The sequence below is a fragment of the Falco rusticolus genome, chromosome Z, assembly GCF_015220075.1.
Source record: "Falco rusticolus isolate bFalRus1 chromosome Z, bFalRus1.pri, whole genome shotgun sequence".
Classification (NCBI taxonomy): Eukaryota; Metazoa; Chordata; class Aves; order Falconiformes; family Falconidae; genus Falco; species Falco rusticolus.
Genome location: NC_051210.1, coordinates 7279370 through 7305312, shown reverse-complemented (window position 1 = coordinate 7305312; position 25943 = coordinate 7279370). Strand labels below are relative to the sequence as shown.

The 25943-nt window shown below is 39.2% G+C and overlaps 1 protein-coding gene across 4 annotated transcripts in view; it reads left to right on the top strand.

Moving 5' to 3' along the window:
- The window catches only part of MCTP1 (multiple C2 and transmembrane domain containing 1), a 276103-nt gene that overhangs the window by 107230 nt on the left and 142930 nt on the right, over window positions 1–25943 (top strand). For 3 of the 4 annotated variants that reach the window (XM_037374432.1, XM_037374434.1, XM_037374435.1), the window contains exons 3-6: window positions 13210–13352; window positions 16598–16677; window positions 17276–17381; window positions 24100–24138. In XM_037374432.1, the coding sequence (XP_037230329.1) occupies window positions 13210–13352; window positions 16598–16677; window positions 17276–17381; window positions 24100–24138 (368 nt within the window). The remainder of the gene's footprint in view (window positions 1–13209; window positions 13353–16597; window positions 16678–17275; window positions 17382–24099; window positions 24139–25943) is intronic. The other variant, XM_037374433.1, reaches the window with a different exon arrangement.

The following is a 25943-nucleotide window of genomic DNA, read 5'->3' as shown; positions in this document are numbered from 1 at the left end:
CTTTTAGATTAGTATTTGCATGCTGCTAATTGTGAACATTCATCAAAGTAGCTCTTTAATTATATTTTTATTTTAACATGTTTATCAGGGGTGGAATTAGATTGCTCTTTCAAACAAAGGAAAACTTTTGGGTGTGCATCAAAGGGTTTGTATTTACTTTGAGTCAGAGTGGGCAAGAATGTTAGCTTATATGAAGGCATTTCAGAAGGGTTGTAGTAAGTTTTATCTGATTGGAAAATACACAACAGTTTTCTAAAACTCCTGGGGATGTGAATTTCTGGAAGAACTAATTTTTAAATGCTCGGCTTCCTTGTTACAGAGATAGCAAGGATAAGATGCTGAAACAAGAAATGGCAGCTTGGCATGCTTGTTACTCTAAAATTCATGTAAATATATGTAGAGAAGTGTGCCAGTATTCATAGTGTGTAAAAACATTTAAAGGATGTTTCATTTAAAGGTGCAGGCTGCTTAGGTAGGCACTGCTTTTTGTCTGTGTGTGAGTAAAGATGCCCAAGATTCAGACTGCTGGAGTTTTGCGTCTCTCTCCCCTCCTCGCAGAGAGAGGTTAGCTTTGGTTGAAGAGAATTGCAGCTCTGGATTTCATTCAAATTCTCAACAGGTATGGATCAGCATAGCCCAGTGTGTGAAGTGTGGATGGGGAAAATACTTCCCAGTTTCCCCTTATGCTCTGCCGTAGCCTTGCTGCCGCTGTTTCGCTCTCTGAGCAGCCCAGTGCCTTCTCTCCCTTCGCTCTCTGAGCGGCCCAGTGCCTTCTCTCCCTCGTGCAGCCTGGCCTTCCGCCATGGCAGCTCCAGAGGACAGTGGCGGTATCTTCTGCTCACCTAAAGGCAGCGAGATCTCACGCAGGGTCCTGGCGGCAGTGACTCGTCCCTGATGGTGATGGGGAGCAGTGTCCTTCTGTGATACAGAAAAGCAAGGAGGTGAGAGCAGAGACGAAGAGTGAGAAATGGGGTTGTGCACTCTTCTAATGTGCTACAGCAGTTTTGCCCACCCGAGCAAGCCCCTTTGCAGAAGGTGTCAAAGTCCACTGGAGGACAGGCTCAATGTGTTGCTTTGGTTCTTTCTGCTGTCAGGTTGACGTGGTGCCTGCTTTCACTGCGCTGGCACTTCTCCATCCAGCAAACCAGGTCTGTGTGCAGCATTTTTCTTCTGATGTGGCTTTGTTTCTACCATAGCTGGCAATTCTTACGCACTCTAGGAAGTCCTCACCTGTTGGTGGTTACTCTACTGTCCCCTTAAAAACTTCAGGGGAAACAGCTTCTCCTCTAGGGAAGCTGACAAAAAGTCAGTCTGTCATTTGCACCCCACTGATCTCTTGTTCTCCCTCGTATTTCGGTAAGCATCTGACCCATCATGTTCCTTCTAATACGCTGTGGCTCTTGGTTTTTCTCATTTCCTCCATCACAAGAGGAGGGAAGCACCTGTGGAAGCTGCTTGGCAGCCTTCCGAGAGGGTGGCTGAATGCCCTTTCCTAAGCCTTCAGAAGGGAGTCTGCTCCCCTGCGAAGATGGGCTGTCTCGAGTAAATTGGAAGAATATTAAATAATTCCAGAACATGGCTTCGCAGACATTCCCTGGCATTTTGCAATGAAAATTTCTACAGGAATTCCAAAATAAACTCAGTCCTGATACCTCTGGAGACAGCAACAGTTGCTGTGAATTTCCCTGTGGCACGGTCTGGCAGGAGCTGCCTGCGGGCGCTGGCTTGGTGCCACCCCCAGCAGAAACTGTTGAGTACGGGCATCTTCCAGACACTGCTGTCAGCGGGCTCACAGCCCTACTATTTAGGCATCCAAATAGAAGATAGGGGTTTTTTGGAGCTGCAGGATACTTTCAGCCAGAATGTAAATCTGTGGATAGCAGTCTATTTAATTTAATGAAAAATGTAATAAAAAATTAATTAAAAAATTAATAATCCCCCCTACAATAATAATTCCCCAAATGGAGATTTATTTCTGAGAACTGTGGAGACTATGCAGAAAGGTTTATTGATACAACTGAGTGGATATAAAAAAAAAAATGTAATTACCAAATATAAAAATAACTTTCTATTTTTTTTCAAACATTTTTTGATGAGTTGCTTTTTGGGACTCGGAATTGAGACTGTCAGTTTGTAGCACACTGGGAAAATTATACGCAGCAAAGGTGACAGTTGTATTGAGGTGGACTGTGGAATAAATATGTTTAGGTTCAGCAATCACAACCCATATTAAAAAGCAGGCTTCCTGAGTATTTGACATAACATCTAGATTTTATGATTAATTAATCTCTGATCCATTGAAGCTGATAGTAGAATCTCTATCCATTTGTGTGGACCAGAATTTCCTCTCCTGTAACAGTCACATGTATAAAATAGTATGTACGATATAGTAGAATCTCATAAAAGCACAATAGAAACAAAATGATAAAATAATCCTTACCTTCTTGGGAGAAATGCTGTCAATATAGGTTTCTCATGTTTTCCAGAAAAGGCCATTTGAGGAGTTGAGTTTTACAATTAAAAATAGAAACTAGAGGAGCTCTCCAGTGAGCACTCACAAATAGCTGTTCAGAGGTGGTCTTTGGTCATCTTTTTTGTGTTATGGTTACAGGTCAATTTAGAAGAATAGGAGGGAATTCTGATGAAAGTTGGAGTACTCATCCAGAGTGTAAGATAAACTGTCAGTAAGGAACGATGCACCTAGGGACAGTGGTATGCCTTGAGATGATGAAACACCGGTGAGACCCTGGCGCAGGCTGCCCAGAGAGGTGGCACATGCCCCATCCCTGGAAGTGCCCAAGGCCAGGCTGGATGGGGCTGGGAGCAGCCTGGGCTGGGGGGAGGGGTCCCTGCTCATTGCAAGGGGTGTGGACTAGGTGGCCTTTAAAGGTCCCTTCCAACCCAAACCAGTCTGCGATTCTGTGATACAACTTCAAGTACAATATAAGTCGAAACTTTCACAAGAGTCCAGCTGTCCAAAAATGTTTTCTTCGGGGTAAGACCTCAGGGATTTTTTTTCCCTGCCATCTTAAGGCATCATTGGTTTTGTGTGCCCATTCAGCTGATCTCATGATGCAGCAGTATGAGAAAGAGTAAAATGAGTGTTCAGATTTGTTTGTAAAACATTTCTAACAGTGTACCATTACCTGACACCGCTGCGATCACATCGTGGCCACTCTTGTGGATTACAGGCAGATACTTTTGGATTAGCAGGTCAATACAGAGAAATGGTAAGAGCAGGTTTTAGAACAGAGTCCTTCTGGTCTTGGCGGATTGCTTAGCAAATACCGTTGCAATTAAAGGCAAAAATGGGAATTGTCAGAATTATGCATTGCAGACAGGTGAACGAGACAAAAATCTTTCTCTCCCATAACCTAATCCTACTTTCCTTCTGTACTTTTTCCTACCTGTGTTGCTGTTTTAACACTTTAATACTATCTAAAGCAGTGTTTTGAACTATAGTGTGTGTCATTTCACTGGAGATCAAGGGAGTCATACAGAGTAAAGGTCTTGTATTATCTCAGTCTGTCACCTAGTCACAATTCTTATTACCTACACTGTCATGAATAGCATTTCTAATTATAAAACATTGCTTCCCTTTTCTTTATGTTCAAGAAGACATTTTTAAAATAAAAGAACACAGTCCATTAATCCCAGCTTCTGCAGTCTTTTTGGACTGATTTTTCCATTGTTACCCTTGCAGAATATTTAGGAAATAAAACAAAGCAAAATGATAAGCAGGGTAGTTAATTTTCATTTTTATGCAAAAATCAGTTTGTAGTAGGAGCATTAACTCATCAGGAGTAAGAAATCAGGTGATTTTCACTTCTTCACTTCTGATGGTGTTTGCCTTCTCTATTGATTCCTAGCTAACTTCCTGCAGTCGTGTTCTTGGTAGCTCTCGCTATAATAAGAAATGAGGGGTTTGCCAGTCGGAGGGGGTAATGGCTCTACTGTAAACTCCTTTTCTGATTGCTGCCTGTCATAGATGCTGTTAGTTTCCTATACAGAGTCTGGTGAACAAATGTCACTGTGTAAGTTGCGCTGTAATGCAAATGACAGCAATCACGGGAAATGAACCTCCTGGCTAAGAACGGTAGAAGTCTGTCGTTAAGACTGCTGTGTCATCTTCTGTGAGATCTTCTGACTGTGAAAATTCAGAGCCAGTTATTCTCTGTCTAAAAATGACTGGACTGTGTTCAGAATTTGACTTCAAACCGGGAGAACTAGGCTGCTGTGTTTCTCTGTAATACAGCCCTAACTGGATGGCACAGAAGCTCAGATTTATGAAAAGCACTTGTATTTTTTTCTGAAACGATATAAAGCTTGCGGGAGGCTTACATTTATTACTTATTTGTTGCTGTGTCCCAGACAAGAAAGTGAATCATGGGCATATGGGCGAAAGGCAGGTGCGGACAGATGCAGAAGCCCACAGAACTTCATTCCACCCACGGAGGAGCCCCGCTTTCCATAGCAGTAGCATGATGTGGAGACTTTGCTGTGAGCTACGTGGCATGAGAGTGGGAAGGAAGAGATGGGCTTAAGCAAGGACTGTCTAGTATAGATAAGCACAGATTGCTGTTGGAGGTCAAAAAGTTTCCTGCTAGTTCAGTGGGAGCAGCGGGAGATAGTCGCAGGATGCAAGGTGGGTTTTCTTGTTAGTTGCTGTTATTCCAGTCCCTGAGGGCTTGTTGCAGGGGGAGTCACGCTAATTGCCTGCTGATGGACCAGTACACATTGTCCAAAGCACAAATGAGGTGTGTTCACGTTCTCCCTTGTAAACGGTCATAGACTAGTGGTGTGCTTTGGACCCTTTTTTCTCTCAAACTATAAAACTGTAATTGTGATTCCATTTCTATTAGTTCCAAAAAGGAAAAAAATAAGAATCAGAATTTATTTAAAGATTCTGGTAATAATTCTAGCGATTGGACTTTGTTGGCTGTAGCTTTTTAGTCTTCGGTGCTTTTTACCATTGCATAGGAATGACTATTTCTGGTTTAAGATCAGTACTGAAAACATAGCATGTTTCATCTTTTTTACTTCCATGATAAATGCACCAGGGAATTGCTTATTAAGCAAATACATTTATTTCATAACGAATCTCAGATTATTTCCCTTTCCTTCAGTTTCATTGCTGTGATTCTTTAAGTGTTGTAGGAACCCGCACTTATCATTCACTTTAATTTCACATGACAATGTGTTGTGTAATTAAATGGATTTTTTCTTTGCCAGACATGTGGAGTATAGTGCTAAAAACCGCAAGTTAAAAAAACGTGCTTGTTTACAGCTGGTATTTAAGCTTTCATTCCCTTTTAATAGCTTTTGTTCTCAAAGAAGATACGAATATTCCTAAGAGGGGAAAAAGCCTGTGTGTTCCTGGTTACACCTCTGGATCGTTTCATGAATGTAGGTGATCCCTGAGTAAGTCTTCCTAAGTTACAAATGCCTCACTGAAGCTTTGAACCATCTTATTCCTCTAGCTATAAAGAATGGAGATAAAGCAAGAGGATATTGCCAGTGCTAAAAATAAGGTCATAAAAGAAAGTTTAGTAGGCTGCCAAGTTATCTGTAGTGGCCCTGCGCTGCTACGGCAAGTGCAGGTACCCGTGTCAAAGGATGCGTGGTGCTCCCGAGTAGCCTGTTGCAGAGGGACTTCATGGCAAGGCAAGAAAGCGTGACATACTGGCCAGGGAAGGCAGCATAGCACTTCAGTGGTCTCCGCTACGCCAGTAGCCCAAATCCCTGTCAAGACTTCTGTTGGTAATGCTGGTAAATCAACAGAGCACTGGTAGCAGCAGCTGGGCTTGGGACTTCCAGACGATTGTCTGCAGGTGGTTCAGATGGAGGAACCTGGCCTGTTAATTCAAAGTCATTAGAAGACATCAAACACTTTTGTGTCTGATTGTTAAAAGAGAATAGAAAGTCCTGCTTTGTTAGTGTAATTCTATGTCTTTTTTCTTCACATGACTATATTGCAAATAAGGAAATACCAATGTTAAGATTTTCTAGCTAGTAAATTAAAATACTGTCTTAAGGCAAGGTTCACGTCATATGTTTCTGTGAACATTTCTCCATAGTGTAGGTTTTCCTTCATGTCTTTAACTGGGATTGCATATGCAATGAGTATCAGATTCAAGCAAGGTATTAAATATAATTATACCTTTTTTTGTTGTGCCAAACATATGGGCGCTGCATGCTGTAGGGCTTCTGTTCTTGCTTTACCTGGCATTTTTATTTACACTTTAAGGTTCAGCTTTTATTTCAGTTTGCATTTACCGTGTAGTAGTAAATCCTTATCCCTGGGGAAGGGAGAAAAACGTTTTACTGGAGAGAAATATTGTTGACCGCATTGTCACATTGACAAGGGCAACTCAGGTGTTTGTCAAGTGCCAAGTTCATATCAATAAGGTTATTTCTATAGAACTGGAAGGTGTAATACGTAAGACCAACACTGAACTGTGCTTTTTAGACAAAGCAAATTGGAGCCCTCTGTTCCAGAAGGGGTGAAACCTCTGACTGATATTGCAAAAGCAGGCTATCTTGGAAAACAAGTGGTCATGCTTTGAACAATTGCAGGAAGATTATCATTTCAGTCCTGAGGTTTTAGGGGCAGAGCAAACAGTGTTTCCTGTGATTAAGGGATGTAATTCTGTTTATATTAAAGTATATTAACTAGAATAAAAATTTGAGCTGCCAGGGGAACATTTCTGTAGCAGGCTTAAATCCTCTTTAAATGCATCTTGAGTTCAGCCATCCCAAAAATGAAATATAAATGTTTTGTTGAAGTTAGGCTGACAGTTGCACATTTGCTTTTTGCTGTTCTGTCCTATGCCAGTGTGGTGATTTTTTTTCGTTCTTTCTACTTCACAAGCATAGTTGGTATTTGCTTAAATGAGTATTCACTAAACCCAGTAAAGATACTTCTCATGGGCTACATGGAAATATAGTACCAAAGCTGGCAGGAATGAGTCTTCAAAAGAAAGATTAAAAGCTGTGATTGTTATAGCCAGTATTTTTTAATGGGTACTGAATAATTAACATTTTGTATTCCCTGTTGACTTTTGAGTAGAACTCTGCATCCTGTAGCATCTGTGTGCTCACTATGAATTTGTAATTGGCATGTTCATTCTTAGGATACTAGTTTTTCAGAAGTGCTTTGTATCATTTAGACTAATTAGTGTCCTTTCTAGCTGAATTGGGTGGATAATTCTTTGCTAGGTGGCTAGAAGGACAGAAAGTAGGATTATTTATGGAAAAGCTGTAGTTTTTAGTGTTGCAGTTGTAGTGTTTAGTTGACTTTAGGGGGTTGCTGAAGACCAATGAGAAGATTGGCTTGGCAGCTCTTGTACACGACAATTACTATTCCTATTTGTCAAGATAATATAAAATAATTTGTGGGAAGTAATTCCCTACTTTTCCAAATAAATGGTTGGACAGAGCAGACGTGTTCTTCTATGTTTCTTTTTATGCGACACTTTGTATTGCAGTTTGGAAATACAGGGTCTGTGAAATGCTATGAACTGGTACATGTTTTGCTTGGCATAGTCAGCTGCCACTTACCTGAGAACTGTCCCCACTTTTACTCTCCCCACGCTTTTTCTTCTACCTTGGTTGTAACAAAGAAAATAACAGGAGACGTGAGATTTATTAAGAGGAGAATGGCTGTGGATGAAGTCAGAGAGAAGGGGAAAGAGCTGGATGTCAGTGAAAGAGCTTTTCATGCAATGAATCCAGAAAAAATGTTTGTATTAATAATTAAGCTTCTCAGGAATTATGACATTAAAGTTACTGCGCATCTCTGGGCATCTCTTGTGGTTTGCTTTCTTTTCAAATAATTGTAGATTAAATGAAGTAATTCCAAGACTGAAAATAAAAAGGAAGAATAACAGAAAGCAATGACAGAGGTTTAGTTACCATTCTAAGTGTGATTCAAGAACATGCTTTTACCTTATTTTTGCTTCTAGAAATGTGTACATTGCCTGATTATTTGCAGTAATGAAAAATTCTGTTCTCCCGTATTTAGCAGGTGTTTGCTGCTTTTTACATTGCACTTATTCTTGCGGTATTCCTGCTGTGTTCTGTACAACAGCAAATCATGTTTAATTACTGTGATTTCCAGTTATTACTTTCAAAGCTTCTATTTTTTCAAACCACTAGGCTGAAATTGGCCTAAGTGTGTTATTTATTGTGTGTGTGTGGTGAATCAGAAGGACACTCAATGATGTACATTAGGAACTTGATGGGATGCAACCTGTGTAATGTTACTGCATAGCTTTAGCACCTCTGTAGGTAAAAAAAAATAAGATCATGAGTCCAAGTGGTCCACTTTGCAGCAATGATAACTACCTACAGGGAAGACCTTAAAAAATTGATTTGTTTGCTTTTTTCCCTATAACTAACACCATAGGGAGAAAAGAGGAAGATAGTTTCTCTGATTTGCTCTAGGGTTTTTTTTCTGAAATCTTACTCTCAACAGGCTGAAAACCAAGTGTTCCCCAGGGGAAAGTTAGTTTTTTAACCTTTTTTTAAAAAAAAGTAAACTAGAATTTGGATTGCACAGTGATGAGCATCTAAACTATGCAAAAGCTTTTATGACACATTCATTCTTGTTTTTCGGAATGGGCTTGCATATGGCTTTCTGTGAGTAAATAGCAGTGGTGGAAGAATGGATGCGTTTAAGCTGTGCAATAGTTAAACAGTTTTAATGAAATCAGTTAGTTAGCTTGTGTGATGAATGTACTTGCTAACTCACCATTTTTCTATAACGTAATTTCTTTCTTCTTGTTATTTGAAGGGTAAAAACATCTCTACCTGAAGCAACAGCTGAAAGTGCTCTTTTTCAGTGTTGCTCATCTAGATTATATTGGGTTTTTTATAGTCTGTATTCCCTCTTTTTAGTGTAAGTTTTAAAATTTGCCTTAAGGATTTTAGGTATATGAAATATGGTACCTGTACCATATATGTTATAGGTAGATTCTCAGCTGAAGTTTTTTAGACATGCTGAAGTTTGACTTTGTTCACATAGGGTGAAGTGCAAAAATACTGTAGAGGGGTATCAATCTTTCTGTCTCGTTAGTCCCAGTTATGGGGGAGCAGTCTCAAGCTCATTACTTGGTCTCATGGTTACAGCCACCCCTGTGTTCACTGCTGAATTTTGTTCAGCTAGCAGTTTATCATATTATGTTAAATAGGATTTCACTAAAGAAAAAAGTCAGTTTGACAAATGGCCTAGTAATGTTGAAACGTTTGTTATGAAGCCTCAGGAACCAATTAAGCAAACCTGCACAATTTATTGGGGAGCGCATGTTCTTTATATTGTACAGCTTGGTTATTCTGGCCAAACTGGCTGTACTTCCACTCTGTTACCCAGCTCTGGCCGTTCTGAAAAGCAGGTTAGTATGCCTTCGAACAAACATCTTGAATATTTCTGCAGCAAAATATTTTTTTTTTAATTTTCTTTTATGCCTGTTTGCGAGATCTAATCTATGTCCCAAACTTGCAAAGCAAAATCCATGTTAGGAGATGCCTGTGCGGAGAGCAAGAGGTGCCAGCGCTAGGGGTGGCCGGAGCTGGGGGGCTGGAGGAGTGCGTGCTCCGCAGGGTCACCCCACAGCGGCACTGATGGGTGGCTTCTCTCCTGGACTTCGGCAGCACGTTTAGGTGTCGGTTAGGCCAGCGTTTCCTAGGAAAAGAGAGGCTGCCACCCTGTGCCAAGAGTCCTCATTGCCTTTACGTAGGCAGTGGTGGTGCTTCAGCAAGAGGGTGGTGGGCGCGATTTGTTTGTCAGGGGAAGGTTTTAAGCTCATGCGTGAAGGCTCCTGGTGATGCTCCTAACTGCCACAGAAAAGGCATACGTTTGTGCAGTTAGGCTTTAGCATGTCACGTTGTTTTGAATGGTTTGGTAAGCAGGAGACCAAGGAGAAGTCTAAGACTTAACAAGAATCTATGATGGATGTCAGGTTCTCACAGGCTCAGTCTGAGGGGTCTTCGATTTTTCTGGTTTTGTGCAGTGACCTTGTAACCACTGTTCACAGGAAGGTCCCAAGTAAACTGAATTTATTTCTTTTTTTAAAAGAGCAGAAATAATATGAATTGGATTGTTGATGTTGATTAAAATTAGGTATCAGTATGTTATTATGCAATGTATTTTAAAAATAGATAAAAATATACTTGATGTGCTTTTAATAGTGTAACATTAATATGAATTCATAATTAATGTATTAAAATTACATGTGAAATATAATACACCTTCAAGTTGGGACCCTGTGAGACAGAGCAGTGCTGGAGGTGACGATGCATTTCAGCAGAACTGAAAGAGGCAAAGTTTTGGTTTCTGTTCTGCTCCATGTGCCCTCCCATTAGGTAAAAGTTTTGTTTTACTGAATGATTGCATGGTGGCAGATTAGGTTTTTTTTTTTTTAAATCTTGCCTTTCTTTATACATATACTCTTAAGTCTCTACAAGGAATGGAAAAGATCTGGAAGGGCATGGAGCTTTTAACTAAGTTGACCTAGTGAGTTCTCAGCTTTAAAGTAGGGATGTGTTGAAGCAAAGTTCTTAGTGGTTCTCAGCATTCGTAGCATGGAGGTACAAACACTTTAAGTTTTGCAGTGTATTGTGGATGGAACTAATATTTGACCCACCGTACTATTACATTTACAGGTGAAAATGAATTAATATTAAATTATTTGACATCTGGATCCTAAACTATGCGTTGAGTACGTATCTCACAACAGCATTTTACATTGATTTCAAATTTCAGAACCGTTTTTGACATTTCTGATGTCTGTCCTTCAAGGCAACAGTGAGGAAAATCGATGAGAGAATGATGGCTTGCAGAGGAGTGATGCCTGAAATTGCTGTTGGTGTCCATGTTCCAAGTATTCCTTGTTTTTCACAAAATTAATTCAAGTGTCTGATCTTTGCCTTAAAAAGCACGAACATTACTTGAATAACGAAAGAACATGTTAATTGTGCTAAACAGTTTTATGCCACTGCAGTTCTGCTCCAGTAATTACTGAAGAGAATGACCGTAACCATGTCGCCTGTGAGATCACAGTTTGCCCCTGTAGCTTCTTTGAAAGTAATATATATTTTTAGGTAAAGAGTACTGTCATCTTGTGGCCGCATCAAATAGTGCAAAGAGAGCTGGTCACACCAGGCTTTATATTTAGAAGAGCATGTCGCAATTTTAAAAAAAGCTTATTTCCCACTGGATGTAAACACAAACCTTTAGGATATGCAGGTCTCACGAAAAGCAGTAAAAGTGAGTATAAAAGAAGTCTGCCTTATAATTTTACTGTTGCTCATGAAGGTGTAATTATTATTTGTGCTACATTACTGTTTATCTTAAGATAGTCTTGGATCGATTCGACTCAAATATTGAATTATTGTTTATTTTAATTGGATCAATTAGACTCAAATACTATTAAGGCTTAGAGATGGCTGAGAGAGAAATAGAAATATTAATCCCATCCAATATTTTTCATTAAAATCTATTTCACTTGCATAACAATGAAACCTTACCAATTGGCACTTTAGGGGAAGTGTTAGTTTGAATCCTCTATCCAGCTTTTTTCTTTTGTTTAAAGACTTAACTGTATTTTTTGTAACCAAAATACACAGGAAAAGATGAATAGTCTTTCTTCAGTCCACCATGGGGGCAGTGGTTTCATGAGGACCATTGCAGGCACAACTTGTGTGCCTTGCAGCTGTGCCCCGCAGTCCATCCAGCTGCAAAATGACTGTCTTTCTAAGCTGGACCAGTTCCCAAATCCATTTGCTGGCCGGTTCCTGAAATGTTGTTGCTGGCAGAGGGGAGTGGGCAGCAGCGGGGCAGCAGCAAGCGTGGCAGGTGCTCCTACAGCAGCATTCACCAAGGGCACCCTCGTGATGCTCAGCCACTGCTCTCCATGGTGGGACTGCTGGACACAAGTGGAAGAGGCATTTGGCCCCTTCTGCCCCTGTCCTTCCGCTGGGTTCCCTCTGTTTCCCACGTGTGGCTGTCAGCAGAGCACAGAGTTGAGGTCAGGCTGTGGGAAGTTGCATTGTAGTGTGGTAACGGCAACCTAAGTCTCAGTGTGAAACCTTGTGGCAGGGGAAAGTGGTTTTATTTGAAAACAAACCTGATTTGGGTTATTTGCTTTTGCGCTCTCACACCCACATACCCACATTCACAAGCACAGATGAACTGTCTGGGTCATGCCTGATGGGGATGAGAAGGACGTGAGCTAATGGGTCCTCCTAACGTCCCCAGGGCTCCTGCTGGTCATGTGGGCATGTCCGTGGTGGTGTTGGATGTGCCATTTTGTACCTTCTGGTAGCTGGCGGAGATTTCTCTCAGGCTTGTCATCCCTCTGTGTGCGCCATCAGGTGTTTGCTGGCCATCCTTTTGCTTCCCCACATGGGCGTCTCGAGGAGGGGACACAGATGTGCTTCTGGGTGGCCGCCAGCGCATGCCACCCCAAGAGTCCCCCTCCCACCACCTCGTTTCTTCTGACACTTCCACAGCCACGTCCCGTCTGTTCTCCATTCATGCCACGTTTAACATTCCTCTTTCCATTATTCCCATCAGGGTTGCCTTTCTGGTCACAGCTGATCATTGTTGGCTGTATCAGGGGGCATAGACCCGTGCTCTCCTGCGGGTGGGTGGCTGCTGTGGGAAGCACAGGAACTTTGTGGACTGACTTTGGAGTTGATTTGCTCTTGGTGAGTGTTGTAGGAAGTGTGTCCGCATGGAAGAGGGAAGCCCGTGCGCTGTAAAGTCAATGAAGAGTTACACTAGTGGTGTGCAGTGGAGCCTGTGCCTTTTCAAAAGCATAAGATAATTAGGTTAATATTTTACAGAAATAATTTTAACTTTATAATCTAATTTTTGTGATTGTGTTAACATAAAATCCTAGTCCTAATAAGGACATAATTCTGTTAACTAAAAACTATGCTGCCAAAGCCAGTATTTCGTGTATGACTTTGAGTACGGATTGCAAACAGCAAAGTGATGCAAGCACCCATTTGATGTTAACACGGTGAATTATGTGAGTAATGACTGTGGAAAATAATAAATTGTAACAATAAAACAATTCTTTCCACAGCTGCTGTTTTCCATTTGATTATCAGTAGGAATTTAATTTAGTTCTGTTTAAGGTAATGTAGTCTCCATTCCCTTAATGTATTAGAACATAATTAAGAGTATATATTTGTCTTTAACAGGAACCAGTGACCCATATGTCAAGTTCAAAATTGGAGGAAAGGAAGTGTTTAGAAGTAAAACAATACACAAGAACCTCAATCCTGTGTGGGAAGAAAAAGCTTGGATTCTTATAGATAGCCTAAGAGAACCATTGTATATAAAGGTGAGACACTATCTTACATATGTTTGTCAAATTACAATAGAGAAGTTACTGAAAGAACATGGAATTTGTAATGTTTGTATACTGAAAAAAATTGTTATGCAATAGCGCCTTACTAAAGACTACTTCAAGGTGAAAATTACTGAAATCACATCTGTAGAATGATCGTGTCAACGTTCTCCCTTGCCCCTCCAAAAAAGGTAAATATAGGCACTTTTGTTTATTGCAGGCCATAATTGTTTTATACTACTTTAGTATAGTAGTATGCTATAGTGTGTGATCTTAGGAGAAGAATGGAGAAAGTAAACTGTGTTTCATGATGATGACATCTCTTTTTTTAATGGAAATAACATTGCAGGATTCTGACATGAAACGTAATCTGTCCCATTAAAAGCAATCCTTTGCTGGGGTTAATTTGAGAATTTATCAGGATGTGTGCCTGGTTCCTTGGGTTTGGGGTTTCCTTCTGTTTGTACCTGAACACACTGGGTTTGCTTATGTGTTTCATAATGCTTTATGCTCTTTTTTCACATTGTAACTGTCCTTATTATATCACAAGTGAGGATGGTTTTGTCATAACAGAGACATCACTTACTCAAAAATAGCAGATAGCTTGAGCTTAAACGAAAGAGAGGCAAACAATGCCCACAGTAATTAGCAGCAGTGGCACTAGTGCTTCTTAGCTATCCATATCGGACTGGAAACTAGACAACCTGTAACCATTGTTTTATAGGTGTGGCATGGAAAGGCCCTTTTCTGATCCCAGTAGTTTACGGTGTTCTGTATCCAAAAGTGATTAATTGTGTAAAACAAAATAGATCAAAATTTTTAAAAGTGATGTCAGAGAAACTGTAGTCTTAAGGTTCTAATGAGAACATATGTAGGTCAAAAATACTTTGAGAAAGTAAGGAAACTTCTGTCTTCACTACATAATCCTTTTAACTGCTCTGAAAGGATACAATGCTACAAATCAGTATCAGTCTTAATCTGAAATACATGACAATTTTAACCGAAACATCAAATTGTAGATTTTTTTAGTAGATGAATGCTGCTTAAACAGCCTTTGAGTGTCGATCTGTACTAAGTTGCATGTGTTCTGCTCAGATTAAATACATCATTATTAGAAAAGTGTAAAGTTAATTCTAGTTCTCAATTGAGATTTTTCTGCCCTTATTAAATTTAATGACTCATAAGGAGTGAAGGCTTTCCCAACACTGTGAAAGAAAGAAGTAGATTCAAAGAAGACACTTAGAACATAGCTACCTGTTTCGGTTTATTTATGCTTATTGTGGTTTAACCCCAGCTGGTAACCAAGTACCAGGCAGCCACTCGCTCACCGCCGAGGTCACTGCTCACATCCACAGAGCGTTGGGGAGGAGAACTGGGAAGGAGTGTGAAACCTGAGGGTTGAGATAAGAACAATTTAATAATTGAAATAAAATGAAACCCATAATGATAGTAATAACGACAACAATCACAATGTAAAGGAGAGAGAAGACGAGAGGAATGAAATCCGAAGGGAAGGCAGAAAACCCAGGTGATGCACATCCAGCTGCTGGCCCCCCGCAGAGTGATGCCCAGCCAGCCTCCCAGCAGCAATCGGCTGGCCCCGGCCAACCCCCCCATTTCTGTACTGAGCAGGATGCCCCATGGTATGGACTGTCCCTCTGGCCGGTTGGCGTCAGCTGTCCTGGCTGTGTCCCCTCCCAGCTCCCTGTGCCCCCCGGCCCTCTCACTGGCAGGACCAGACACCAGCCCCCCAACAGGGTCACAGGGGAAGAGGGGTGTGTATTTACTTTTTAGTTTTCTATAATGTCTATCTATATTTGTGCTCTGAACACACCGTGTATTTCGGTTTTTATAGCTTGTTCAGGTATTTTAAGAAATGATTAAATTGTACTGTCAGCTGCAAATGTTTATTTGGTGTTTTTGTCTCGATAATTTGTCAGGGCAGAAAGCAATTCTACTTGGCAACATAAACTGAGATTGCATCGTTCGTTTTCTTTCCCCATTTCAATGAATATTAGCTGGAGAAAATAACGAGGGTACATGCTCAGGTAGATCAGTGCATACGAGAGACTCGTGTTCGGATGCCTCCTTCAGCCCTGTGGGTCTGCAGCCCTGGGGCTGCGCATTGCTGTCACTGCTCCGCTAACCCCAACCATGTTAGACTGTTTGTAGAAGATGAAGAGCTTTAACTGCCTCCTGGAAAAGAGCTTCTGTTACATGACCGCTGAAGTATTTACATAAAAATTTAAGACCTTGAACCTGTCATGTCGCAGTTAAATGTTCTCATTACTAGCTGTTCACAAGTGTCACTCTTAAGGAAGACCTGAAGGTATAGTTTGGCCCCCAGAAATTCTCACGACAGTGTTTGCCAAGAAAACTTAACTTACCTAGAAATTTCATTTCACTGATTGACTTTTCCTGCCCCCCCCCCTTTTTTTTGTAATTTTGTGTCACAACTTTTTTTTTTTTATTGCAGTCCACCTTTTTTGTTGATTTCCCTGCAAAAGCCATCCCCAGTTTATTTGTTATTTTTTCTTCTGATTTGAGAAGGCATAATCTATCTCAAATCAGCAATACCATTTCTCATACTAGCCACAGGTTCCAGTTTGGATGCCAGTGAATTTGTCCAGATGATGTCTCTTTTAGGTAGCCAGGTCAGGCTCCTCGTAGTAGAGTAATGAATGTCACTATTTCCTTACACATATCCTTTAAGTTTTCATCTTAGATTGTAATATTTCTTAACCCTAGAAACTTACACAGCCTTCAAAATGTACAATTTTATTATTCCTAATACTGATGCCAATGCTGTAGTAACCCAATTTCCACAACCATATCCCACTTTCTTGCCTGTATTTTGCAAAACTGATGAAGGTATCAATGTGTAGCAAATCAGTGATTCTCATTAACTTTACCTATTCTTTTGATCTTCCTTCTTTTAGTGCCTATGTTTATAAAAACACTTCTGTTGTTCTTAGAAAACGGATGTTGTTCATATGCAGCCTGGTAGTAGCATACCCTTGTGTCTATACATGACACTTTCTGACTTTTACATAAGCAAGTTCAAACTTGATTTTGTGGCCAGAAAGTTTCAGGTTAATTTTAGATAGTCCTGGTTTAACAGGTGAGGAACGTGGAGCTGTAACTCTGGAACAGGAGTTTCAAGCACCAGTCATAACACCAGAAAATAACGAGGAAAGATTTCTAACAGTGAAAAGTGCTTTTATCTCCTTGCGTCTTAGGTCTTTGACTATGACTTTGGATTTCAAGATGACTTTATTGGTTCTGCATTTTTGGATCTCACTTCATTGGAATTAAACAGGTATGGCACAAACAAGGCTACAGAGTAATTCTTTATGGTTATCTGCTAATATCATGTCTGTGGAATTGCAAATAGAATATTATGCTGGAAAATAATTATGTAAACCTACACCACATATAACTAGCTGAGCAGACCCACTTATGTTTAGGGAATTACTGTAATAGGAATGTTAATAATACATTAACTGAACATTTTTTTACGGTGTCTATGGAGAGACACTGGTTTTATAACCGCTTTAATATTGTTTTTGTATTATCTTAATTCACAGCATTGCCACCTACTGTTCAACTTTTTTCCGTTTTTTAAATCCATTAATATTACAGTTCAGTTTTAATCACTTCAGTATGTATAATTGCCTAACACTAGTAGCAGTATTTACTATTTATTTATGAGTGTTTAGACTGCAGTACTTAAAAGTAGAAAGAGGATATATTTGTGACATCATTTGTAAGCAGTTACCTATAAATGCAGATGCCTTTAATTCTCATGATTCGAAAATTTTAATATCTGAGAGCCTGAAATCAAAATAAATGCATTTTTTTAATTTTATTTATTTGTTTAGTTAGTACATTTACAAAAATGTGGTTTTGTCTCCTAGGCAAACAGATGTTACCTTGAGTCTGAAGGATCCTCGTTACCCTCACCATGATCTGGGAAGTATATTGTTATCAGTTCTGTTGGCTCCTAGAGAACAGCGAGAAGTGGTAATTTTAAATATTTTAATATGTCATCACTCTTGTGATTGTTTTATGATTGTATGACATAATGCATAAGAGTAAACCACATATTCTGAGATTAATTTGATTTTTCCAGTTCTTAAAATAATGACGAACAGTGTTTCTGGTATAGTACAGCATACTTCATCTGAACTGGATCCTCCCCGAGACAGTACTGAGGGATCCAGATGGAACATAAATGTTCAGCAGTTTCAGATAAAGTTAGTCGCAGGTGAATGTTGCTCATTAATAAGTAAAAATACCAGAAAACCACTAGTGAAGAATTTTGGACCTAGTGCTGCCATCTCTAGGTGAGAACATTTTAATCCTACTCCACACTGAAAATAAACAATCTGGAATAAAGGTAGTATTTCTGCTTTTTGACATCTAATGATGATGTATTCTTTGATGTGTTCCAATTTCATGACTAGACCTCAATTACAAAATTGTGTGGGTTCCTAGGTTCATTGTAATTCCTTCATTAATCTTAGTTTTCTGAGCTGTTTAGTTGTAAGTGAAAATGCTTTCCATTTTATGGGTCTTGTTAGTTGTGAAATTCTCTAGTTGGATGTATGTTACAGCTTTTTGTCAGTTGATGTTTGACGAGCAATAGTACAACTGTGACAGAAATACAAGAAATGACATCTCACTCAGAGGCTGTCAAATAATACGGATTCCTTTGGCTTCAGGGAGGCCAAGAAAAAAGTATTAATCTGATGAAATTTTCCATGGATGTGGTCAACTATATGGCTTTTGTAAGAATATAGATGTTTCTGTGTGCTGCAATGTGACACATAATCCTGTTACATGCTGGAGGAGTACTGGCAGGTTGTAATGTTCTTCAACTTTTCTCCTAGCCATTATTAAATAGCCTAGTAGGTGTTTGGTATTTGGTATGACAAAGATGTACAGTTTTGAAACTAGGTTTCTTATCTATGAATTTTCTTCATGGCATTCTGTTAGAAATTAACAAAAATAATGAAATATGGCAGTAACATGCAGAAGTTTATTTGAACAGTGTATAGTGTATTTGTCTTCCTTTTAGCAATATGTTTGTCCTTACAACTCGGAATACTATACTGCAAATTTGCACCACAAAAGTGTTTATCACTTAAATTGAAAAATGTATTTCATTCCAGGCTTGTGTTTTGTGTGTGTGTGTATTTGGGTAAGACCAGCATTTCAGAGTCAGCTGGTTACAGCCCTGTTTTTCCAAGTGGCTTTGGCACTATCCTGCCATAATCCCAAACCACGCAGCACAGGAATGGTATATTTTTATGTGGGAAACCATTATGTGAACAGCACGTTAGTTGTGGGGGTTTTTTTTATCATACAGGTAGGGATAGCTACTGTGCCACTGAAATGGCACAGTGTTTTCAACTGTTATACAAAAAACGCTCAAGAAAATCACTAGTGAGAAAGTGAAATTAAGACACTGCAGTGTAACATTGGCTTTCATATGGGTATTCACTTGGTGAATTCACAACTGAACGTCAAACATAATGGGAGCGCCATAGACTTGCTGGCTAGCAACATTTTCATACCCATCTGGCTGGTTGTAATAGAGGAGGAGCTGGGTTTGTGCTGTTACACATTTCATTAGCTTTCTGCTTATTAAGCTAAGACCTGTAGTTCAGCTCAAGGGTCCAGTTTTTCTTCCCATCCAGCTGTTCCATGGAACTTCATTCTGAAAATGCCCAAGATTCAGATTAAACTTCTGATTTGTAATCTGAAGATCCGTAGTTATTAGAAACCAGTCTTTCCCAAGATAAGGATTTCAGAGCGCTTCTAACAAAGCTGCAATAAAATCAAAGAATTCGTGTCAATGCAGGGAAGATGACTTACAAAATCAGTACGGAATTGCTATATATGAATTTGTTAGGGCTTTAATAATTCAAGGCACAATTATCTTTTGTTCAGTTACCATACACTTATTTATTTATTTATTAGGTTTTATTTACTGTCTAAGGAGTAGATATTATAAAATATATTGCTCCAATTAAATTGTTGTCCTTGGTTATTTTTAAAGGTCTTGTAATAATAAGGATAATTTTAATGGAATTTAATATGGTTGAGATCAATAAATTTTCAAATCTTACATTAGAGGATGGAGGCTACTTCTTATCCACTCTGGAAATGTGCACCGTATAAAGTAGTAATTAAAGCAACTCCTACCTTCCCAATCTGTGTAGCATGCTGTTTGAATGGGTACTGCTTCCCTTCTACTTGGATATCTCCATATAGGTAATAATTCAAATAGCATAGTTGAAGTATATGGATAAAAATCTGTGAGCACCTTTAAATATGCTGTGATAGCTGCTGCACAGAAGCACAGCCTCTTCATGTGACGTGCATTTTTCCCCTAAGTTGTTGCAAATGTATTTAAATCCTGTTGGTTTGATAACTCTATATAGCCTACATTTTACAAATCAGTTTTCTTCTGAATAAGTTTTAATTTGTTCAGGTGGTCAGGTGGTAACTCTAAATTGCTTGCACATGTCGTCACATGTGAATGGTATAAAATGGTTAAATCAAGCTGAAGAATTCAGAAATTAACTACTACTAAAACTTCAGTTACTTGAATTCCATATATTTAAAATAAGAGAGTTTATTAAGATCATTGGGGAAATGAAAAAGGGAATAGCTTCAACAAAAGACATGCCAGCTTTCAGACGTAGCTGTAGCAGCAGCATTGTGCCTGATCCTGTATTTTGGGTAGCTCTATAGCCATAATCCAAACCCAGCCCTGTTGAACAAGACTTGCTGTTTGTGATGTTGCATTTCGGTGACTTTTTGATGCAGATTAGACTTTCCAGGGAGATCTCTTTACTGCCTGAGCTGGAGCTGCTGAGAGTGTTTTGGAGGTCACGCACTGATGTGCTGATAAAGGGAAGTGCGTCTTCTGACGATGCTATTGTGTAGCTAAGGAACAGGTCTCGTAGCAGCACGTTTTATTGGCATGGCACATCAAAATAACGTACTCTGTGTTACAGGAAGATGCAACCTGTCACACTGCATGAGAAATACTGACACTGCTGGAGGATAGGATACCCAGTTAGAAGTTTGAAGTGAAATGGTACAAAATCGGGTGCCTTGTTGCATATTGCCACCTGCCTGTGAGAGACGTGTAATTACAAACGATTTGGAAAATCAGCAGTCAGTTTGACGGAGCAATAGTTTATCTTGTTTGGGGTGGAACTATCTTTTTGCGAAGCCTTGAGGTGTGCAGAGATGAGAGGGAGATTGGTCTACAGGGGAGCATTCTCTTCCTTATCTTTCTGGAAGAAATTCTGATGAAATGCAGATTTTCTGTATGCTGACCAATGAGATGCTCTTTAGAATCTATAGCTAGAAGGTCCTGTTTCCTAGGATCAAGAACAGTTTACATCTTTGGATTCAGGTGTCGGTTCAGAATACTAATGTATGCATATATTTGTGCAACTGTATGTAAAATTACATTGCAGGCTAGGATAGAGGAGTATTTACCTTTGAGTCCTGGTGGGTTGTGGAAAACAGTGCTTAAGCAGTTTACAATTTGTGTTTTTCAGTAGAAAACTACTGGATGTGGTTTCAATTAAAAGAGATACAGTATACTGGTTTCATAAATAACGCATTATTTGGTTTTTCTGGTGTGTTTTATTGCAAAAAAATGCAGAAGTAGCCTCGAGTTATCATGGAATAGTAATGTAAGAGTATGGGCAGGTGAACAAACCAAAACTTCTAGCAAATCTTGTATGAAGTATCTTTGCCTTTTGTGACCTAGTGCTTGTTCTAAAGGCATAAAAATGGGAACTTTTAAAGTAATGATCTTGTAATATCTCATGCAAACTGTGTACGTGAATAGAAGTCCTATCATTTTGACAGATGAAGGCAATCTGATTTGTTGTGATTTTTGAACAATCTTAAACTGTGAGTCAGAACTGATGAATGAATTATTCTTGCACAACTGTAAAAATAAAAATGCCTTTAGTATCCGTGAAAAGTGTAATCTATTCCCAGCCTGACACAATTAAGTTGCAGTAGCACTAGTTCCGATAATTCATTTGCATTTGCTCTGTGCTGTTAGCAATACTGCACGTTAATGCAGTATCTTTAACTATTTTGCTTTGAGAGGAGAGATAGGTTAAATAACTAGTGGAAACTAAGGTGATGTGAAATAAGTATGGGAAAAGTATATGTATATAAAGATGTTAAAACCTGTGAGCTCTAAAAAATTCTTATTATTTTAAACTTTTTTTTAAAGAATGTGTTTATGATAGACTTTCCTTTTTGCTAATTCCTCCTTTTGATGACCAGTTTGAAAGAAGTCAGAGCTAGTAATGACTTAATTATTTTTTCTCACACCTGCTCCACTGAAGCTTGTTCTGTTCTTTAATTCTAACAATTCTATTAATATTTCCCTTTGGATACATGTAGTGCTGTGCATGTTTGTGTCATTTGCAGCTGCATGCGTGCCGGTTAAAAATGTGTCCATGATGTCTGCAGACTCGGTGTTTGCTGTTGCGATGATGGTGCTGCAGTGCATGTGAGTTTTTCTGGCTCTTTTCTCCAGCAGAGTTCAGTGCGCAGATGTCGTCACTGGGGAACTTGCAGAGTGCCTGTGAGTTCATCGGAGCTGCATGTCTCCCCTCTCCCCTCTGCGGCAGTGCTTCCCAGCTTTGGCCTTAGGGGCAGCTCTCGGCTGTGGGAAATGGAAAAGTTGGTGGCTTGATGAGAGCTGTTGCCTTGGGGCCAGAGGGGGCTGGGGACTACTGTTCCACCACTGCCCACGGCCTGAGTAGTGTAGAAAATTAAAATAAACCCATGAGTGCTACTTGGATGTTGTAATGAGAATAAAATTCATGGCGTTGTTTTTTCCTGAAATAGTTTATCCCAAATTAACATGTAATATTTTTTTGCTTCATATGAAAATAATGGAACATTTTTTTTTCTTTGCCAGAGGAATAATAATGTAGAAAAAAAGAATGACAGAAATGGAGTCAGTGTATGGAATATTTTCAGATGAAAAAGTTCCATGTAGATCATCCATCCTAATCTGCAATGTATTTGTTCTATTGGCTTTTAAGGATTGTTATGATGGCTTCAGCTTATCCTGCTGCAGCTGGCGATGATGCTGATGCACTCAACAAGTATGGTCATACGCTTCTGTACTTAAACTGAACTTCTCAGAGTTCAAATAATATTTGATATGTGGTTAATTCAGCAGTCGGGCCATATTCTCCTCCTTGCTCACCGCCTGGTCCGAAGCCCAGTGAAGCTGAGTTTGTGCTCTGAGTTGTAGCTTAATAGGGTTCAGCAGTGGCGAGGAAGGGAGGAGCTGTGCTATGCTGGATGGGACCCAGGAACTTAAGGGGTTTCTCCAGGGTCTGCTGTGGGCCTCAAGCTGCTTAATTCTTGTGTGCCTCCCGTGGAAAAATGAGTTATGTGGCTTTCTCCAGCTTTATAAAACATTTAGTGTCTATGTATGTTTTCCAAAGTCACAGTGCTACAATCATCTCATCAACTTAACGGCAGAGCCTTTAGGCTTTAATGGTCCATAGCAACTTCAAAATTTTCCTCAGCAGCTGCTTGTTCTTCTTCTCTAAAAAAAAGTGTCTATTTTAAGAATTTCTGGATATTTCAAAAATATAAAACCTAAGCATTTTCTCCCATTTTAATTTTTTCCCTGTGTAATTCTTTTATTTTCTAGTAAGGCAAACGTTTGCATTTCAAAATTTATTTCCATTAACTGCAGAAGAAGGTGTTTTTGCAGTAGTTAATAAAGAATAAAAATCATGTTAGTTTTTCATTAAAAAGTCTCAGTATAAATTAATGGCCTTTGGTGTATTCTTGCTCAGTCTCAGCAACAGGCTGCTAAATGTTACTAAATCTTATAAATTAGTTTATCTGTTTCCACAGAACTGCTTTAAGCAACAGTTGTGTTCACAGATAAATTGTCTACATCTGTCTTGACCATATGTGTCTTTTATTTAGTGAATAAGAATCTGTGTCTCTGGACACTTTGCCATGTCAGAGCACTGTCTCTAGCAGTGCCAAGGTTTTACAGGTTATTTAGGTAACAGGATAGGGCTACTGCAGTTTGGGTTTTGGAAAGAGTCAAGGTGCGTTTTTTTTGTTCTGGTTTGGGTTTTTTGGTATTACCAAAAAAATATTTGGTAATTACCAAACCAAAGAGCTATTTTTACTGCTGTGAAATCAATTAGCAGTGATAACCTGAAGGAGTTTGTAATAAATGGATGTTGTCCAAGGAGCCTTATACAGGATTTCTCTTACGTGGCTACATCTGTGAGCTAAACAGCAGTGCTCCAAAAAATTTGAGTACATTAATATTAAAAAAACTGCCATTCAAGTATCAGTCAAAATTGAAGTCACTGTCAGAAAGAGCACATTCATTTTTTTCATTTGCTTATCTAATTTTTTCTTTCTTTCTTTCTTTTTCTTCTTTTTTTTTTTTTTTTTCAATTTCACATAATGCATTATCTTGGGAAATGAGACATTTACACCACCTAGAAAAGTGTGCCTGGGTGCGCACAGTGCTGCTAGATGTCTGGATTTATTTTAGTCTTGTGTAGTTGTCGCTGGAGTGTACGTGTTGCTGCTTCAGTTGTAGTGGTGGTTAAATGTGGATTGTCCCATTGGAGACAGTTGGCCTCCTTTTCTGTGTTGCAGAGAAAAAGGTAATTAAAATGCTCTATTTTATTTTCAGACAATGCTAATGAGGAAGAGTTGGAAAAGATCAAGTAAGGTAACTTTTAGCATGTGGTCTTCTGGCTTGCTTTATTGTTGTTTTTTTTTTAAGAAGAACAATGATATTTTACCAAACCAGCCATCTAGGACTGCCAGCTGGTGACACAGGATTTATTCTCCTTCAAATTGTGTTTTCATGACATTGTGTTGTGTTTCATCAAATCAAAATCATGAAACTGTTGAGCTTTTAATGTAATCATTAAACCTCTCAACTTTGTTACAGCATTTTAGCCTATCTTGAAATCATCTAGTATCTTCATATAAGTTGCAAACATTTCCTGGTTCTTTTTCTAAACCCTTTTATTTCTCACATATACAAAATTTCTTCAAAGCTTACGTGTTAATGTTAACAGAATTCATGCCAATGGGTAACTTTCATTTTCCTATTACTTACTCCTCATACTGATTAGAGGTTTTTTGTGTGAGAGTCTTCACACTGGTGCTTCTCAAAGACAAACTTCCCTGACTGCTGGACGTGCACAGATGACGATGATAGCCAGGCTTTCGAGTGCCTGAGAAGCCATCCTTGCTCTCCGCTTCATACAGCTCTTCAGGTGCCTCTTCAGGCAAATTCAGCGTGTGGCTTTTCTCCTGTAAGGAGTCACGGGAGTGATGAAAAAGGAGCCGAGTATGCTCTTTTCCACTAGGGAAAGACTGGCAGTTTGTCTGTAGTGAAATACAATCCCTTTTTGCCTTTTTACTGTACGTTTCTCAAAAAAGATACGTGTAGTTTCTCAGTAGTTTTCTGGCCACTCTTACCTAATGCTGCCCTGCTACTTTCAAGTTTTAAGCCTTCTTATTACATCTGTATAATTAAAAATAGAATTAAGATTTCTGACAGTCTTTGGTTGGTGTGGTAGATGTGGGTTTTTTGATCTCATGTATAGGTGTTAACATGAGAAAAATGAAATAGCTATGTGGGGTGTTTTCACTTATTTTGTAAAGTGTTCTACTTTTCTAGTACATTGATGCAACGATTTTAATAGAAGGTTATTAATAAACAGTGTTGTATGTAGTGCTCACTGACAAATATTTGCACACTATTTGTAACCTTTAGGAAAAAAAAAAAGAGCATGGTTCACAGTTCTGGGGTTATGGATGGGATTTTCACACAGTCTACTTCTGTGATGCAGGACTGTGCTTGATCTCTGTTTTCTTTTTGAAATCTGTGAAGCAAAGATACTTGGTGATGATGCATAGTATTTTGATTCTCATGTGGTTCATGTAACTTTTCCTGAAATATCTTAAGATGCTCAAACTTCTGAAGAGTTTATGAAAAGCTGTGAGGGCGGTGAAGGGCAGAGCTGTTTTGCATCATGAAAGTGATGCTTTAACTCCTGATGTGCCAGATGTGTTGGATGATTGTTTGTAAATCTAGTTTATTAAGAACTTTCCCATACTTCAAACTGATGGAATCGTGAGCTTCAATAATCCTGAGTGAATGGCACAATGTGGTAGTTGGGAATTTTTCAGAGGTGTTTAAGTGAATTATTTATCCGAGCTCTCCTTCATTACATTTGATAACATTTCATTCAGTAGCTGTCATTTTCTGCAAAGGGGCTTATAAAAAGATTTGGCAAATGTCGAATGTATGAACTTAAATATTGCATTTTTCTACGTTCATCTCAGCTGAAGTAATACTTCTACCAAGAGATGTAATGCATGTACAACATCTTGCATGTGCTCTGTGTGGTTTATGTACAGAAATGTCTCAGTTAAACCACAGGAGCTCATTTGCCTTGGGGGGGTATTCCAGAGTTCCAAATGTTTGCTCTGCTGTCAGGAAAACAAATTAAAATATTT